Source organism: Hemicordylus capensis, chromosome 2, assembly GCF_027244095.1.
Source record: "Hemicordylus capensis ecotype Gifberg chromosome 2, rHemCap1.1.pri, whole genome shotgun sequence".
Taxonomy (NCBI): Eukaryota; Metazoa; Chordata; class Lepidosauria; order Squamata; family Cordylidae; genus Hemicordylus; species Hemicordylus capensis.
Window position 1 is genome coordinate 322,928,621 of NC_069658.1, and position 18,854 is coordinate 322,947,474.

The 18,854-nt window shown below is 43.9% G+C and overlaps 1 protein-coding gene across 3 annotated transcripts in view; it reads right to left on the reverse strand.

The window, feature by feature from the left end:
* Positions 1 to 18,854, reverse strand: part of TEX264 (testis expressed 264, ER-phagy receptor) — a 251,875-nt gene that overhangs the window by 46,408 nt on the left and 186,613 nt on the right. For all 3 annotated transcript variants that reach the window (XM_053296702.1, XM_053296703.1, XM_053296701.1), the window contains exon 5: positions 14,534 to 14,702. In XM_053296702.1, coding sequence (XP_053152677.1) covers positions 14,534 to 14,702 — 169 coding nt within the window. The remainder of the gene's footprint in view (positions 1 to 14,533; positions 14,703 to 18,854) is intronic.

The following is an 18,854-nucleotide window of genomic DNA, read 5'->3' on the forward strand; positions in this document are numbered from 1 at the left end:
AAGAGTGATGGAAAGCAAAGCTCCATCCCTGCACTGTCCCTGACCCCAAAGGTTTCTTGAGAAGAGCAAGAGGGGAGGGTTTTCCCAGCTCCAGCAGACTCCTGCTGTGGCAAAAATACCTAATCCATAATTCTTCCCTTCAGTGTTCTGGCCTTCTTTCCCAGCCAGGCGCTGAGCTCTATCAAATATTCATTTCCTCTCTCGCTAAATAATAGATCAATGTAATAACAGGCAAAGCGCAGTTAATCACAGCTTTTCAAACCCCACACAAAAGCCACCAGGAGATGGGCAGGGACAGGCACAGCAGCAGGGGAGCCAAAGACCCAAAGCGTCAGCAGTCGACAAGGACAGTGCACACAAGTGGGAAAGGAACTCCATGCCTGGCCTCTGGGCCATCCCACGCAAAAGATGCAGCTGCAGGCCTCCTTCAAAGAGAGCTTGCCATGACACAGCCAGGGCCAACAAGTAGATCTTTCTGGCAACAAGCTGTACAGAGAGAGAGGCACAAGCTCAATGGAAAGAGAATGAGAAAAACAGAAGACATGTATTCATGTTTGCACAGAGGTTTGGCATGCTAGCTTTCCAAAACTGGGCCCAGAGTTCAAATCCCATTCTGTGCTAAAAACAAGCAAGCATATGGATAGTTTCAGTTGAATTTTATTTGCATATCACAAAGCCACTGAACAATCTAGGGTGCTGCCAGCCTCTGCGTCAGGAAGGTCCAAGGGAGGATTGCAGCAGGCATTTGCGGGAAAGAGTTGACATTCTCTGACTAGCAGAGCTGCATGGAGACCCAGAAAGAGACTGACAGGGACGAGGTGCACTGCCAAAGAAATGCTTTTCCAGTGTAGGAACTTCATTGCTTTCTTTCTTCTAGAAATATCTCCCCCTAGATCCCTGTAATGTTGGAAATGAGCCCACTCAAGATGCGTGGGCATGGCTGTCTTCGTCTCTGCCTATTTCAGCAAGTACAGATCGCAGGCAGAACTGTGAGATTTAGCTCTATCTTTGAAACTGCACAGGAAAAAACATCAGAAGGAGACAGTGCCCCATCACCTGAAGAAGCATAATTCTCCCCCAACCCATATCAAGAGGCTACTTTTGTTTACTTTGACTTTCCATTCATTCTCAAATCAAAATACAGGAGACAGGCCTGCTGAGAGCAAGGTCACAGTGAAAGCTCTCAGGACCTATAGCTGGTGCCCAAGCATTACATGACAATTAATTGCAAAATAAAGCTAATTATGATTGACGGAAGCCCCAGAAGCACTCTGGCTCCTTCCAAAACCACTCCTCTCTTTCTAGTGACCTTCAAGACTAATGAGCAGCAAAAAAGGATCAGTGCCAAACTGCACAGGTATCTAATTGCCCCCAGTTCCTCCTCACGTGCCTAGAGTATATATGTGTGTGCCGAATGGCACCAGCCTTCAGAGGAGAAGCAGCCTGTGCCAGTCAATGTGCAGATAGCAATGATATGATAAAGCTGGCACACCGGACCCAATTCAGCAAAGCTCTGAGCATTCCCCACCCCCCAAGTTATCAAGCACCATCAGTAGTCATTGCCTACAGCAGAAGTAGAAAGCATTTAGCATCTCAGAGGAATGGGCTGGGAGGAAGGAAGGAAGGAAGGAAGATAAATGACATAGAGAGACAGATGTGGTGTTTCTTTCATGGTCATAGGGTCACTGCTCAACTTCAAAAATGCAAACTATTTATTGGCACATCTACAGGTCTCTAGCTTTTGAATGACATCAGCTGCATCAGAAGCCAGCAGGGGAAATGGCAAAGGCTTCTGCGAAGAAATTCATAAAACGAAATCATTAATTCAGACAGACCTGGGAATTTTTAATATAGCTGTTTGTAAAGAGCTCTGGGAACCTCCAAAGAAAGGTGCTACACTAGGGCAACATATTATTAAGGAGGAGGTTGGCTTTTGAATCAAACTAGGGGTAACAAACACATTCTAATAAAGTCCCTTTCCACGGTTTTGTTTTTAACTGCACAGGAGGAGGAGGAGGTTGGAAAGAGCACTCTCTCTCATAACATTACTTCTAGATTGTTATTACCCACATTTCCACTACTGAACAGGGCTGTGTTGTCATGGTTAAATGAAAAGACAACACAGGAAAAAATGTGGGGAAAATAGGTCGGTATCCTGTAAGCTGCAAAGAACCCACATACCCCATTTTCTGCCATGTTTTGGAGAGGTGCCCAGAAGATTGCAAGATATTCTCAGAATGTTTCAGGAGTCAGTTTGGTGAGGAGTGATGTGGAGGAGTGAGGAGTGATGCCTTGTGTGGTCATTTTCTGAACAGCTAATTCAAGAAATCAAGATATACTTCAGGGTATCTGCTGAACTGACACTTGCCCACTTCCCAGTGCTTAATACATCTTGGCTTGTTGGTAACTTTGTAAACAATCAGGACCAATACATGGCTGATGATCACCACCATGGCAACAAGACAGTAATATATCCCTTTATATTCCCCAAGAAGATGACCCACTAATTTCAATCCTGTATTGAAGACTATGCAGATAAGGGAAGCCTTGGCACTGCCTTCTTCGAGGCAAGCGACGGGAGAATAGAATAGGCACCCAGACCTCACAAGTCAGTCATATACAGGAGGTAGCAAACAAAGAGGCTATTCACGCGCACGTGCAAAACTGGGCTAAAGGAGCCCAGCCTGGTTTTGCATGTACATGTGAACCGCTGGGATCAGGCCTATCCCAGCGGCTACAAGGCAGCAAGCCCACCTATTTAGTCACCCTATTAAACGAGGTTTAACTATACAGTTCTATACAGTTCTTTAGGTCTATAGTCTTTCATTTATGATAAATAAATAAGAGACAGCCATGACTAATACTATCAAATGCAAATGACAGATTCACAAATTAAAAAAACATCCGATCAGTGAGAAAAGCTCCAGGGCAGTCTGCGGGGAGAGTGGGTTACACTTACCCTCCCCACAGACGATCGTCCTTGCTTCCCTGGGTGGGCGGATCGCCTGCCCAGACAACCGGTGGCTGCTCCCTGAAGCTCCGAAGGTTGGGGTGCCGGGATGCACCACCGCGCATCGCCTCACCCACTGAAGCGCCAATAATGCACTGAGTGAGTGTGCGGTGAATAATTGGGAAACACCCCCCCCCCACCGAATGTGCAAGCTGCTGCGGCTGACACAAGAGCAAATATGCTCCCAGGGAAGCAAGGACGATCCTCTGTAGGGAGGGTAAGTGTAACCCACTCTCCTTGCAGACTGCCCCGGAGCTCTTCTCACTGATCGGATGTTTTCTTAATTTGTAAATCTGTCATTTGCATTTGATAGTATTAGTCATGGCTGTCTCTTATTTATTTATCATAAATGAAAGACTATAGACCTAAAGAACTGTATAGTTAATTCCTCTTGACCGTGGGGCCATTGGTTTTGTCTTTTGTGAACAGCAGTTCACATAGCATTATTTCTGTAATTGAGGGGATTCTCAAAAGCAAAGGGACTGCTATTCCATTTAAAAAGTCAAAAATTTCACCAGGCAAGCCTAAAGCCATGGGCATTCTTAAAGCAGGTGTATGGATGTCAGCGAGTTACCATTCACAAAAATGGCTTGTGAAGCCACTCAATTTTCTACAGCTTTTGTGCTTGTTTGCAGTCATTTCCCCCTGATCTGCTGGTACAGGGTGAGAGCAGGAGGGAAGACATCACTGTTACTGCAGCAACCAGGCTGGTGCTCTCACACTGGGATGAACATTCAAATGCTCATCCCATTAAAAGGGGTTCTGTGCTGATAACGATACTTGCATTCAAATTTGCATTTGGATACAGATATTGTTACTATGCACTGCATTACTTTCAGTGGGTTGAGCATCTGAATGTACAACTGGAGGCAAGAGAGAATTAAGCACGAGCTCAGAGGATGTGTTTCCTCTCTCACCCAACATGTACACTAGGAGCTTCCCCAGATAGCAGGCTTTACTGCAGGTTTACAACAAGGCTTTAATGCGAGTTCAAAGCTGCCCCCCAAAAAACTGATGCCAAAAGTGGGGTTTTTTGCCCCAGATATAAATTGGGCCGCACTTTTAATGCTCAGTGAAAAACCTGAATTGTGTGTGAAGTGTTCCCTAATAGTTCACAGGGACTTCAGGGTAAATCTGGTTGATATGTGAACATACTCCCTCCATTCTGGAGGAGATACGAGCTAAAAGCTGGGTGGAGAAACTTCCTGGCCCCTTGTGAGCAGTTCTACACCTTTTTGCAAATGGGTACAAATACTGCTGAAAGGGAGGCTTGTTTTGCAGGGTAGTGTGGTTGTCATAAAACACCCCTGGCTCCTTCAGCTTAGTGTTACTCCCAGCCCATATTTGGATACATCTGAGTTTGTAATCTATGTAATTAAAAGCAACCAATCCAGATTATAGTCATTTCGTTACTCCCCTCCCAACAACGCAGCCAGTCAGAAACAAAAGGAATAAAAATAAATCCAAAATGTATATATTGGTACTGGGAGTCTCTGGAACACTAAGAAGCTGAATTCTTTAGCCTGTGCTTTTTAAAAGGTTATTGCTCAAAAGGGAATTTTTCTTGAACCACACACAAACATACTCTAATTTTTTTTAAGATTGTGTGGCAGGGTGGGTGGAAGCTTCCTATTTGATTAACAAGCAACTCCTAGTTTCAATGTGGTTGTGATAAGAAATAAAGTAGTTCTCCACAAAGATTCATGAAGCTTTAATATATAGCAATGGGTAAAACAAAGACGGAACGGGGGAATAAATATTATATTTATTGGTTTTATTGGTATTCATAATGCTGAAAGCATGCCAGTCTGACAGATGTGGATACCAGTGCTAAATTTCTAAAATGAGAAGTGTTAGGGTTCAAGCTATCGTGTAGTCACACTCTGAAATGGAAACCTTTTCCTATTAATTCCATGTGACCGGAAACAAATAGTGGTTAATCAGCAGTGAGAGAAAGCCATACTGACATGTCAAATTGCACTCTTTTTACATTTATGAATGGTCTAGGGAGAACTGTTTAAATTGCATCGGGGACCTGATCAGTGCCTCGATGTAAGACTACTGGGAGTCTACATAAGCCACTCTTCGCTTTCTAAAGGGAATGGTAAGATACAATAAATAAGTCAAATGACTGATTTACATTTCTATAGGCTAAGTCTTAGCACTGAAAACAGGTTCTATATCTTGGCTTAAATTAAGGTCTGATGGAAACTTGCATTGCAAAAGGTTTATTGTGGGGTCTAAATATTCCTTATCAACAGCTCTCTGAGACTGAGAAGAAAGTATCAGTGTGCAGAAATGAACTTTTATGCCATAGATACCAGGCGGGCTTCCCTTTTCTCTGCTTAGAAAGCAAGGGAAAGTAAGGTCAACCCTTTTGACAAAAGCAAGAAATTAAGACACTGCTGCAAGCAGGGCTGTAGTGAGACCCCCGGGGGCAAGGGGACAAAATCTTATTAGGGGGCCTCTCCATTGCACACAAAGCACGCGCGCCCCCAGCCCTCTAAGCCATGCCCCCTGAGTCTGATATCAGACTCTCTCTACTACCACCCCTGCCCTGCCGCCTCTATTTGCCGCCTCCTTGGGGGTAGGGTGAGCCAAGCAGCAGCAGCAGCAGGTGCTGTGGTAGGCCGGCTGGCCTCTCACCCGAACTGCGCGCCTGCACAGTCTGGATATACAGTTGCATGCCCGTGATGTCACAGGCATGCAACGTCCATATCTTAACTACGGAGAGGCAGGCCGGCCAGCCACAGCGCCCCCCGCCACCTGGCTCACCCGCCCGCCCCCAGGCGGCTGAACAGTTCAGCCAGAGAGGCCCATGGAGAAGCCGGCCGGCCACAGTGGCTGCTGCCACTCGGCCAGGAGTGGGGGCAGAGGTGACCTGCTTGGGGGAACCCTGAGGTCCCCCTGACCCTCTAGGCCCAGCAACATTTGTCTGTTTGTCCAATGGGCGCTATACCCATGGGTGAAAGTTTGGTTCAATCAGCAAGCAGAATAGTTGTGGAGGTGATAGTCAGACATGTTTGTTCTTATTTATCACGGCTCTAATAGGGAATGCTCTAGAATTCTTTTCATTCTACTTAAGACCATGCAAATCCTCCTCATATAAAGGTCTGGCATATCATACTACAGGATAATGCTCTCTGATTAAAGGAAGCTACTTGGCAATTTGAACTTATGGTCCTTAAATCAAAATAGCATTTAAAGCAGAATTATGCAAAAAAAAATTCTTTTGTTGACACTTGTAGCAATAACACAATGCATTAATTTTAATGCTTTTTCATTGGTTCAGTTGTCTCTAATGTTACTTTAATTAAACTAAGAAGACTTTGAAACAGAAGTTAGTAAGTTCTAGACTATATGATTAAAAATGCGAAATTAAAACCTGCTCAGTCTGTGAAAATGGGGAAGGGATCTGCAAGCAAAAAGAAGTTATTTACAAAATTACCTGTACAGAATGTGGTGAAAATTATATAGGGGAAACAGGCAGACATTTAGTTACTAGATTTAAAGAACACCTAGTAGATGCCAAAATATAAATAGAGAAAGACCATGGTCAGTTCATATGAAAAATAAACAATGGAAAAACCAATGCCTCTTAAAGTAAGCATCTTGGAGTCTGAACCGTGTATGCAAAAGAAAAATAAGGGAAGCATTGTATTTAGACAAGTTACAGCTGGGGATCAATGGTAAGGAAGAATTGAAAGAAATCTTAAAGTATATAGGCTATTAAAGGGTAAGCAGCAATTTAGTTTATATCCTCCCCCTTCCCCCCCTCTGTTTTTCTGTCAGAGAGTTAGTGTTAAGCAGGCAAAGCTGTGAGTCATCAATTTCCACCTTACCCCACCGCCTTTTCACGTGCTAGACAGGTGCCTGATTAAATTTAGGGAGAGTATCTGGGATACAAGAGTGTGGATTTTAAAGTATATAGGCTATTCTTTATCTGTAGTTTTTAATTTTCTTTTAGTCTATGCAATAAAAAGGTCTGGAGAGAAGAATTTGGTGTAGATCCATTATGCGTATTGCATCACCAGTATATCAACTAAACTAAGAAGTGTTTTCCACAGATTTTTTGTTCTTTCTTATTCCAGCTTCCCATTTTAAGGTCTCAGAGGAAAAGAACTGTTAGGTGAGGAGTCAATAGCTCTAAATTAGATATGAATGGTCACTAACTTGGCCTTAACAGCAGCTGCATGTGCAAGAGAATTTGCTAAAAAAAGAAATTGCTCCAAGGTCTTTACAGTGCGAAAAACTATTACAAGGCAGAAGAGGTTTTTTTAAGATAGGTTTTCCTTTCTCAGGTATACCTGACTGCAGCATTAACTTTCTGCTCTTTATATAAGTCAGTACTCGTGTACATAAACACCATTTGGCAGCACAACTAATGTTCAGTACCTAAATGTACAGCAGCAACACCACTGAGAACAAAAAGGTATAAGCTTAACATCTCAGTAAATGCAACATGCTTAGTCCACACATGCATAGTCCACACAACATGTTCATCTTCCTTCTTCTTAGTAGCAACCTCTCTGGAATCTCTTTAGGGTCTGGCTCTACAGACACTGTACAATTCACTACAGTTATGGGGCAAGACTACAACAGCTGGGGCTTTTTAGTTTAGATAAAAGATGACTGTGGGGAGACATGAGAGAGGTATATAAAATCATGCATGGTGTGGAGAAAGTTCATAGAAAGAAATTTTTCTCCCTCTCACATAACACTAGAACCAAGGGTCATCCCATGAAATTGATTGCCACAAAATTTAGGACCAACAAACACAAGTACTTTTTCACACAACGCATAATCAGCTTGTGGCACAAGATGTGGTGACAGCCAACTACCTGGATGGCTGTAAGTGGATTTGGATAACTTCATGGAGGAGAGGTCTATCAACGGCTACTAGTCAGAGGGCTCTAGGCTACCTCCAGCCTCAGAGGCAGGATGCCTCTGAATACCAGTTGCAGGGGAGTAACAACAAGATAGAAGGCATTCCCTCAACTCCTGCCTGTAGGCTCCCAGTGGCATCTGGTGGGTCACTGTGTGAAACAGAATGCTGGACAAGATCCTTGGGCCTGATCCAGCAGGGCTGTTCTTATGATGTACTACATGAACACTGAGCTAAAGAAACACACATTGGTCTCAAGGGGTTTACAGTACAGACATAGTCAAAAGGGAGACAACAGAGAAAGGAGTAGGAAATGGAGGTGGGACTAAACAAGGGGAAAATATGCAATTATATAAGTTACATGTGTAGGGTGTTGATGGTGCCTAAGAGAAATAAAATAGAACTTCATGATGTTTTAGATAAGAGCAAATTTCTATGCCATAGGTAACACATAATATTTATAAATAGTAGTTGTAAGCTACGTATATTTTTGTTCCACAAGATGTGAGTATGTGGGCAGATACCAGCAGTCTCTGATACTACTGCAGAAATATCAGGAGAGCTTAGATAACATTGATTTCGTGCTCCTCCTACAGAGATTACAATCACTTCCTTTATATATACACACACATCTCTTTTAACTGCTGCTGAAGGATAACTATCACGATCAAGACACTATTTGGAGCTATTCAAAATACCAAATAAGACACATAAACAAGATCTCAAAAGAGTTATATAAGAACAGCTAAAAATTTGGCTTCTCCAACATGCTAGAGGCATTAATGCAATTATCTTCTTTGTAAGATGTACTGCATGTCTGGAGGGGTCATGAGGTGCAGAGTTCAGTACTACAGCTTAGGCCCTCACATTATGAGAGACCTCTGAATAAAGAAACTGACTAAATTTCAAGTTTGACCTAACTGGGTTGAAAAAATAAAGGAGAAAGGGGGAAAATATCATTGAGAGTGTGTGCTTTATTACTGATGATTTTGAGCTAGTGTTGTTTTAAGAGGTAATGTTACATTTAGGAGGGAAACATCCTAGTATACAGAAGGAGGTGGGACAAAGGCTGTAGGGGTGCTTGGTTAAAACAACAGAGAAGAGTCGTGAAGAGGTGGTGACTAGAACTGTAAATAAAGTATGTATAAAACAAAGCAATTACCATAAATACATTTTGGTAAGCACAACATTGACAATCTGTCTCTTGGGGACATAGCAAGGTTGAAGTGGGCCCTGGGGGAAGAAGTGGGGCTGGGGTCCCTTCTCCCCGCCACCCAATGACTTTGCTGCAGAAGAACTATTTAGACTTGGGGGCAGGGAGCATTCTGGGATGCAGTTAAAGGTATTTCTAATGGAGTGGACTGGAGGAGAAGGTACAAGGCTTGGACTTTGTCAGCTTGTCTCTGGCCAGGAGATTTATTGCAGCCTTCCTCACCAATTGCCAGATGACCAGCTCTGCTCAACTATTACTTCATTAGCATTGTGGCCTTCCTTTCTCGATTGCCCGATTATTTCCACCTGCGAACATTAATTACATCAGCCTCAGCTTGGAGTCTATTGTGAGAAGAGAAACTCTGGGTTCCTGGGTGGCTTATAAGGAAGGAAGGAGTGCTAACAACTGCACAGCTGGTTTCAGGCAGCCCCCAAAGCTGGCCACCAAAGGGGGCTGGCCTTTGGTGTTGGAGGGTTGGGGCAGAACATGCTATTGTATGATTGTACCTGAAGCTGCTGTTGAGAGAGACTCTATTGTGGAGTCTTGGGTGAAATTAATTTACTATGTGTCTAGATTTGTCTGGAGATAGGGAGATAGGGGGAGTGTCCATCGACTGTGGGGCAGCTATCCGTGGGGAGGGGGGGGGAATGGAAGATATAACATTGGCAGGTCAGCAGGCTGTTACAGGGGAAGGGAAATCAGGATTTTAATAGCTGTTTCCCCTTCTGGCTGCCCTGCCAACTCGTTGACCTTGGGGAGCAGTGCCAACTACCCACAGAGTCTCATCTTGCTCCTTTGTAATGCCAGGTCAGTCCAGAGCAATCAGAAACCATCCATGATCTGATTATGGATGATGGGGCTGGCCTTGTATGTATCACAGAGACTTGGTTGGGGGAGGCTGGTGGCCCAGTCTGGTCCCAGCTTCTCCCTCCAGGGTACTCTGTTGAGGAGCAGGTAAGGGGATATGGGGTGTGTGTGTGTGTGGAGTGGCTGTGGTCTATAAGGATAATATCTCCCTCTCCCTGTCTATAAGGATAACATCTCCCTCTCCCCATTAGGCTGTCTGCTCATATCAAGTGTGTGTACTCAAGTCTGGGAACCAGGGATAGACTGGGACCTTTGTTGGTGTACCGATCACTCCACTGCCCAACAGAGTCCCTAACTGAGCGCATGGACTTAGTTGCGGGGTTGGCATTGGAGTCCCCCAGGCTTGTGGTTGTGATGGTGGTGGGGGAACTTCAATGTTCACTTTGGGACCTTTTTGTCGAGTGCAGCTCAGGCGTTCATAGTGGCAATGACAACTACAGGCCTATCCCAAGTGGTCCCAGGACAAACAAACGATGCAGGTCACACACTTGATCTGGTCTATTACTCTGTTGGTCGTGTTCCGTGTGTGGGGACTCCTGTGATTTCACCACTGTCATGGATGGACCACATTCTGGTTAAGGTTGGACTCACAATCATGTCCCACATCCATAGGGATGAGGGGCCTATTAGGATTGTCCAACTAAGATTACTGGATCCAATAGGATTCTAAGAAACCTTGCAAGTATTTAGCATTGGCTCTGCCAGTGTGGTAGACACAATTGCTCCTAAGTGTCCTCTCCAACCCACTTTGAAATTGGCCCCGTGGTATATGGAAGATCTATAGGAGCTGAAGCAGCAAAGTAGACTGGAGCACAAGTGGAGAAAGACTCGACTTGCATCCAAGAGATTAAGTCATAGAGCACATCTGAAGATCTATGCTCTGGCAATAAGTGCAGCAAAGAAGTGATTCTTTTCTGCCCATACTTCATCTGCAAGCTCATGTCCAGCAGAGCTGTGCAGGGTTGTGAGAGGATTAGTACATGCCCCTCGTTCCCTGAATCATAATTTGGAACCATCAATTATCCGCTATGACGCTTTTAATGATTTTTTGTGGACAAATTCTCGTATTCAGGCCAACAGACTTGGATCCCACAATTATTGCAGTGTCTGATGCGGAAGTATCCAGCAACTCCTCTTATGCGGTTAGGCTGAATCAGTTCCAGTTTGTGACTCCTGAGGAGGTGGACAACTGCTCGGAACAGTATGTCCTACCATTTGTTCTCTTGACCCTTGTCCGACATGGCCTATATTAAGTGGCAGGGAGGTTGTTGTAGAAGGCCTGGTAGAGATTATAAATGCTTGTTTGAGAGAGGGCAGGATGCCTGCTTGTCTTAAGGAGGCAATTATTAGAGCTCTTCTGAAGAAGCCTATGTTGGATTCTACAGAGTTAAGCAACTATAGGCCTGTTTCCAAACTTCTGTGGTTGGGCAAGGTGATTGAGAGGGTGGTGGCCTCCCAGCTCCAGGAAGACTTGGAGGAAACTGATTATCTAGATCCACTTTAGACTGGCTTCCAGGCAGGTTATGGGGTGGAGACTGCCTTAATCGGCCTGATGGATGATCACCAATTAGGAATTGACAGATGGAGTGTGACTCTGTTGGTCCTTTTGGATCTCTCTGCAGCGTTCAATACTATCAACCATATTTTATTCTGGTGTGTCTGAGAGGGTTGGGGTGGGAGGCATTGCTTTGCAGTGGTTCCGCTCCTACCTTTCAGGCAGGTTCCAGATGGGTTCACTTGGAGACTGTTGCTCTTCAATATGTGAACTTTTGCATGGCATCCCTCAGCTCCATACTGTCTCCAATGCTTTTTAACATCTACATGAAACCACTGGGAGAGATCATCAGATTTAGTGCAGGGTGTTATCAGTATGCTGATGACACCCAAATCTATTTCTCCACGTCAAAATCATCAGGAGAAGACACAACTTCCCTAAGTGTCTGCCTGGAGGTGGTAATGGGATGGATAAGAGATAACAAACTGAGACTGAATCCAGATAAGATGGAAGTAGTTATTGTGTGGGGTCGGAGCTCAGGAGACGAATTTGATCTGCCCATTCAGGACGGAATTACACTTTCCCAGAAGGAACAGGTACACAGTCTGGGGGTGCTTCTGGATCCACACCTCTCCCTGGTGTCCTAGGTTGAGGTGATGGCCAGAGGTACTTTTTATCAGCTTCGGCTGATACACCAGCTGCGTCCATTTCTTGAGATGAATGACCTCAGAACAGTGGTACAAATGCTGGTAACCTCCAGACTTGACTACTGCAATGATCTCTATGTGGGTTTGACTTTGTACATGGTCTGGAAATTGCAGTTGGTACACAAAACAGCAGCCTGGTTGGTCTCCGCGTCATCTCAAAGAGATCATATTATGCCTATATTAAAAGAACTACACCGGCTACTGATAAGTTTCCAGGCAACATACAAGGTAGTGGTTATCACCTATAAAGCCCTAAATAGCTTAGGCCCTGGGTATTTAAGAGAATGTCTTCTTCCTCATGATCCCCATCGCCCATTGAGATCATCCGTAGAGGTCCGTCAGCAGCTGCCACCAGCTCATCAGGTTGCCATGTAGGGACGGGCTTCTGTGTTGCTGCCCCAAGACTCTGGAATGCACTCCCTCTTGAGAGAAGAGCCTCACCATCTCTGACAACTTCTTTAAAAGTCCCTAAAGATTTATCTTTTCACCCGAGCTTTTTAATTTAACTGATTTTTAAATGGTTTTAAAGTTTTTATTTATCTGTTTTAACTTCTTGTAAACCACCCAGGGACATAAGTTTGGGGCAGTATACAAGTTAGATAGATAGGTTAGATAGATTAGAGTGAGCAAGCAAATAGGCTTATTGCAAGGTGACTGTTTTTCTTAGATTATTAGTTTTTCATTGCATTTTTGCCAAGTATATATGAAAAAAGTAAAAATTTATTACATCTATTCTTATTAATATTTTGTTAAAATATTTTTTTAATTCTATGGGGCCTCAAGCTTCACTTAGCTTAGGACCTCAACATGTCTTAATCAGGCCCTGGCAGGGTTCAATGACTGTTTCAGTATAAATGTTCTGAACCATAGATGGAGTTAGACAGGAGAGAGAAAAGTGTCTTAATAATCTCAGCAAAAAATTTGCCTGCCCCCCTCCCCCATCCAAGAGGAAGGAAAAGAGGAAGGAGCAGAAATAATGGCATGTAACAGAGAGTATGGTGTTATGGTGTCAGACCCCTTTGGGACAAAAGACTCAAAACAGTGGAGCATTTCCCTCATCAATACTTTTCTATAGCTTCTGTTGGGGGGGGGGGGAGACAGAGAGAACCTACAGCCAGGAGTTATTTTTCACCAGAGATCAACTTCCACTGCTTTGAAAAAGGGGCAAATGTTCCTTTTTATGCTTAACGTATGCAGAAATTGGCTCCACATTAAGCCAATGTCATTGCTGCTGATCAAGCAGGTTTCTCTGCCCCCCCCGCCCGCTTTCATTTACCTAGCAAACATACTCCATTTCATCCCTTTGATGAAAGTGTTTTTAACCCAGAATTATAAATTGTCTGTGTTTAATTTATTTGCTGTTTTTTAAAATACCAAATACACTGTCCACTCCAACAAGTCTCAAAATGATGAAGAAGGAAGGAGCACCACAAAAGTTACCAATATTCTCTTGGCCTTTCAGCAATTCACTGCCGTCAAAACACAGCATTCACTTGTAATTTGGCAACAGTTAAAAGAGGAGATGTCAAGACACAAAGGTGATACAAGCCCTCACACACCAACACCGTGTATGTTTGAAGCATGATAAATTGCAGAATAATCAAGCCCTCTGAGTCTTCTTCAGTGGTCAAAAGGATCTCTGGTAACAGAGATGGAAAAGATCTCCACCAATATCCTAGAGAGTTGCTTCTTGTTAGGACAGATGGTGCTGTGTGAGATGGGCCAATGCTTTAATTTGGTATGGATACAACCCTCTATAAATTGGGCTTTTTATTCTCTCAAGACACATTGGGGCTGTTCACACAACTGCACATGGTAAATTCAACCTACCTTCCCCCAGGTGACCTTTTGCAGTCCGGGCAGCACGCAAGCCATGTACCCACACAACCAGTGCTGCTGGGAGCAGCACAGATGACTCTCCGCACTGCTCCAGGCTACTCTGGTAAACAAAGGCTGGGACTCATTGTCTCTGCCTCCATGAATCCCATAGTGCACCGCACACTGAGCACATTGCACTGGCGGATTCCCCCAGGGGATGAGTGCTCTAGGTCTCGTCTCTATGTCAGCATGAGCTGCAAGCAGTCTGCACTGACACACGATCCTGGAGCCAGGGTTAAGGGCATGTTTGCACCCTTAACTTTGGCTAAGAGCCGGAGTGCAGCACTGGGTTTGTTGTCACAGCACCACTGGATTCCGCGTGGATCCCAGCGGTTCTCATAGGCAGCCAAGCCCAGGCTTGGCTGCTTAAGCCTGGGTTTGACTGCCTGTGAGAACAGCCTCATTATGTTACCAGCACCGAGTAAAGCTGATTTCTTTGGACATATCATAACAGCATAAGTTTGAGCATCACAAGTACCTGTGATATCTGTCCGAGCATCTTCAGTCTCTGCTGCTGCTCTGCTTTTCTTCTCCAGCTCTTTCATTTCAGGCACGTAGAAGTCCCCTTGACGGGCAAGGGGACATACAAAATAGATTTGGTCACCTTTGTAGATCTCCAGTCTGGGATGGGCACATAGTTTCCGCTCCTAAAAGAGATAAGACACACAATACTGATTTCCCCCCTTTATATAACTACCAGTGTATACATGTCTCAATGTCTCAAGATTACTCTCTTGAGCAGAAATGGCCAGGCGCTGGTATCTCCCTGTTCTTTATCATTGGACCAAATGAATAAATGGTTAAGCATCTTCAGAAAAGTGGCAAGAGCCCTCTGGCTCGGATAAAACAGATGATAAATTACAACAGATAGAGAGTGCTTAGCAGATCAATGAACTCTTCCTTAGAAGCAGACCCACAATCCATTGTGCTAAATTCTACAACCCCTGCTTTGAATGCCAATACAACATGCTGTGGGATTTATTTGAGAAACAATATTTGACACACAGCAAGTGGGTTAAATCACTGCAAAAGGCTACAATATAAATCTGTTCTAAAATTTCATGAGAAAGATGCCATTAATTCAGGTTTACATATTCTTTTCCCCTGGCTCATCTATGCATTACAATACTTTAATCCTGGATGGTTCAGGGGAGGGCCAGAGCTAACTGGCAGAGCATACATTTTATAAGAGGAACTAGGTTTAGTCCTGGCATCTCCTGTTAAAGGATCTCTCTTAGAAGGGCTGGAAAAGGAAAGACCAGAGACTGAGACCCTGAAGAACTGAGGCCAGATAGTATTCGATCATTCTTTACTCAATATAAGGCAACTCTATTTACCTTACTATGTGAAGTTTGTGAATTTGCCTCATGTACAAAACCTGGATGAAGTCAGGTCAAAAACTGGGCAAATGTTTCAAAAGCAGCCGATCTCCTAATATCATTAGATCATTACCATAATTCTCAGAGAGCAAAGAGTACTGCTACCATAATAATCAAAAAGCCAAAAGAAAGACAGCATACACCTGGTAAGAGATTCAGTATATAGGTGCGTCTATGCCAATACCAGAAGCCTCTGAGACAAGATGGGTGAGCTTGGTTACTAATGAAGAAATAGATACAGTGGGCACAGCAGAAACATGGTGGAACAGTGAGAACAAGTGGGTCACGGTTATCCCTGGATATAAACTCTATAGAAAGGACACGGAGGGGACCTTGGAAGTGGAGTAGCACTGTACGTTAAAGAAGGGATAGAATCTAAAAGTTAGAAAACCTAAGAGGACCGGAGTCCTCCTCAGAAACCCTGTGGTTGGCAATACAAGGCCTGAAAGGAAATATGCTACTGCGGACATGCTATCGCCCTCCGAATCAAAATGCTGACAGTGACTTGGACTTGCAGAAGGAAATCAGGGAGGCATCAAGGAGAGGCAAGGCAGTAAAAATGGGTGACTTCAATTACCTATACATAGACTGGGGAAATTCACAGTCAGGTAACGACAAAGAGGTCAAATTTCTAGATAGACTGAACGACTGTGCCCTAGAACAGTTGGTCATGGAATCAACCAGAGAGAACGTGACCTTGGACTTAATCCTGAGTGGTACCCAGAACCTGGTGCATAATGTCATTGTCATGGACCCTTTAGGGAACAGTGACCATATTGTGAACAAATTCAGTATACATGTGGGGAGAGAATCACCAAAGAAGTCTAACACAGAGACTTTGCATCTCAGAAGAGAAAACTTCTCTAAAATGAGGAGTTTGGTGAAAAGAAAGCTGAGGGGGGAAATCAGGAGAGTCACTTCGTTCCAGAAATGCATGGAGTTTACTTAAAAACACAATACTAGAAGACCAGTTAGAATGTATATCAAAAAGGAGGAAAGGTAACACCAAGACCGGGAGGATTCCAGCATGCTAATAGGTACCATCAAGGAAGCTATAAGGGGAAGAAGACTGCCTGCAGAAATTGGAAGCACAAATAATTAGAACAGAAAGGAACACGAACTTTGGCAGAAGAAATGCAAGGTGACAATAAGGGAGGCGAAAAGCGAGTTTGAGGAACATTTTGCTAAAAGCATTAAGGGGAATAACAAAAACTTCTTTAAATACATCACAAGCAGGAAACCTGCCAAGGAGGCGGTTGGACCATTAGACAATGAAGGAGTGAAAGGGATGATTAAGGAGGATATGGAGGTTGCAGAGAAGCTAAATGAGTTCTTTGCATCTGTCTTCATGGCAGAGGATATGAGCATATACCTGTTCCTGAACCAGGCTTTTTGGGGATGGAGGCTAAAGAACGGAGTCAGATAGAAATGACAAGAGATGATGTTCTAAATTGTCTGGAAAAATTAAAAAGTTACCATCGCCAGACGGCATCCATCCAAGAGTCCTTAAAGAGTTCAAAAGTGAAATTGCCGACCTCCTTGCAAAAAATATATAACTTATCCCTATAATCAGGCTTCATACCGGAGGAGCAGAAAGTAGCCAATATAACACCAATTTTGAAAAAGAGATCCAGGGAAGATCCAGGAAATTACAGGCCAGTTAACTTAACATGTGTTCCAGGCAAATCGATGGAACGCATTCTCAAGGATAAAATTGTAAAGCACATAGAAGAACAGGCACTACTGGGGGAGAACCAGCATAGCTTCTGCAAAGGGAAATGTTGCCTCACTAGCCTTTTGGAGTTCCTTGAGAATGTCAACAGGTGTGTGGATCAAGGTGATCCAGTTGACATAGTATACCTGGAACTTCCAAAAAGCTTTCAACAAAGTTCTTCATCAAAGACTCTTGAAAAAACTTAGCAGTCATGGGATAAGGGGAAAAGTACATGTGTGGATTGCTAACTGGTTGAAGGACAGGAAACAGAGGGTAGGTATAAATTGAGAGTTTTCAAAATGGAGGGAAGTGAGAAGTGGGGTCCCCCAGGGATCTGTACTCGGACCACAGCTTTTTAATTTATTCATAAATGATCTAGAAGTTGAGGTAAGCAGTGAGGAGGCCAAATTTACAGATGATACCAAACTCTTTTGGGTAGTGAAATCCAAAACAGATTGTGAGGAGCTGCAAAAGGATCTCTCCAAACTGGGTGAATGGGCAACAGAATGGCAAATGCGGTTTAAGGTTGACAAGTGTAAAGTGATGCACACTGGGGTGAAAAACTGCAACTTCACATATACACTGATGGGATCTGAGCTGTTGGTGACTGACCAGGAGAGAGATCTTGGGGTTGTGGTGGACAGCTCGTTGAAAGTGCCGACTCAATGTGTGACAGCTGTGAAAAAAGGCCAGTTCCATGCTAGGGATCATTAGGAAGGGGATTGGAAATAAAACTGCTAATTTTATAATGCCCTTATACAAAACTATGGTGCAGCCACACTTGGGAGTACTGCGTACAATTCTGGTCACCACATCTGAAGAAGGACATTGTAGACCTGGAAAAAGTGCAGAAGTGGGCAACCAATATGATAACGGGCCTAGAGCACTTTCCCTATGAGGCAAGGTTACAACACCTGGGGCTTTTTGGTTTAGAAAAAAAGACAGCTGTGGGGAGACATGATAGAGGTCTATAAAATCATTGTGGAGAAATGTGTGGAGAAAGTTGATAAAGCGAAATTACTCTCTCGCTCTTGCATAATACTAGAACCAGGGGTCATCCCATGAAATTGATTGCCAAGAAATTTAGGACCAACAAAGGGAAGAACTTTTTCACACAACGCATAATCAACTTGTGGAATTCTCTGCCACAAGATGTGGTGACAGCCAACAATCTGGATGGCTTTAAGAGGGGTTTGGGTAACTTCATGGAAGAGAAGTTTATCAATGGCTACTAGTCGGAGGGCTATAGGCCACCTCCAGCCTCAGAGGCAGGATGCTTCTGAATACCAGTTGCAGGGGTGTTAACCCCCACTAATTGAGCAAAGAGACACAATTTGAAGTGGTGTTTCTCTTATATTTAGCAGGGGGAGAGCAACTGGCCCTATCCAACCCAAGCACAGCATCCCTCCAGTGGCTGTTGCTGGTATTTGCCTTATGTTTCTTTTTAGAATGTGAGCCCTTTGTAAACAGGGATCCATCTTATTTATGTATTATTTATTTTTCTATGTAAACTGCTTTGATAACTTTGGCTGAAGAGCAGTATAGAAATATCAGTAGTATATATATAGAAATATCCATAGTAGGGGAGTAACAGCAGGAGATGGGGCATGCCTTCAGCTCTTGCCTGTAGGCTTCCCAGCGACATCTGGTGGGCCACTGTGTGAAACAGGATGCTGGACTAGAGGGGCCTTAGGCCTGATCCAGCA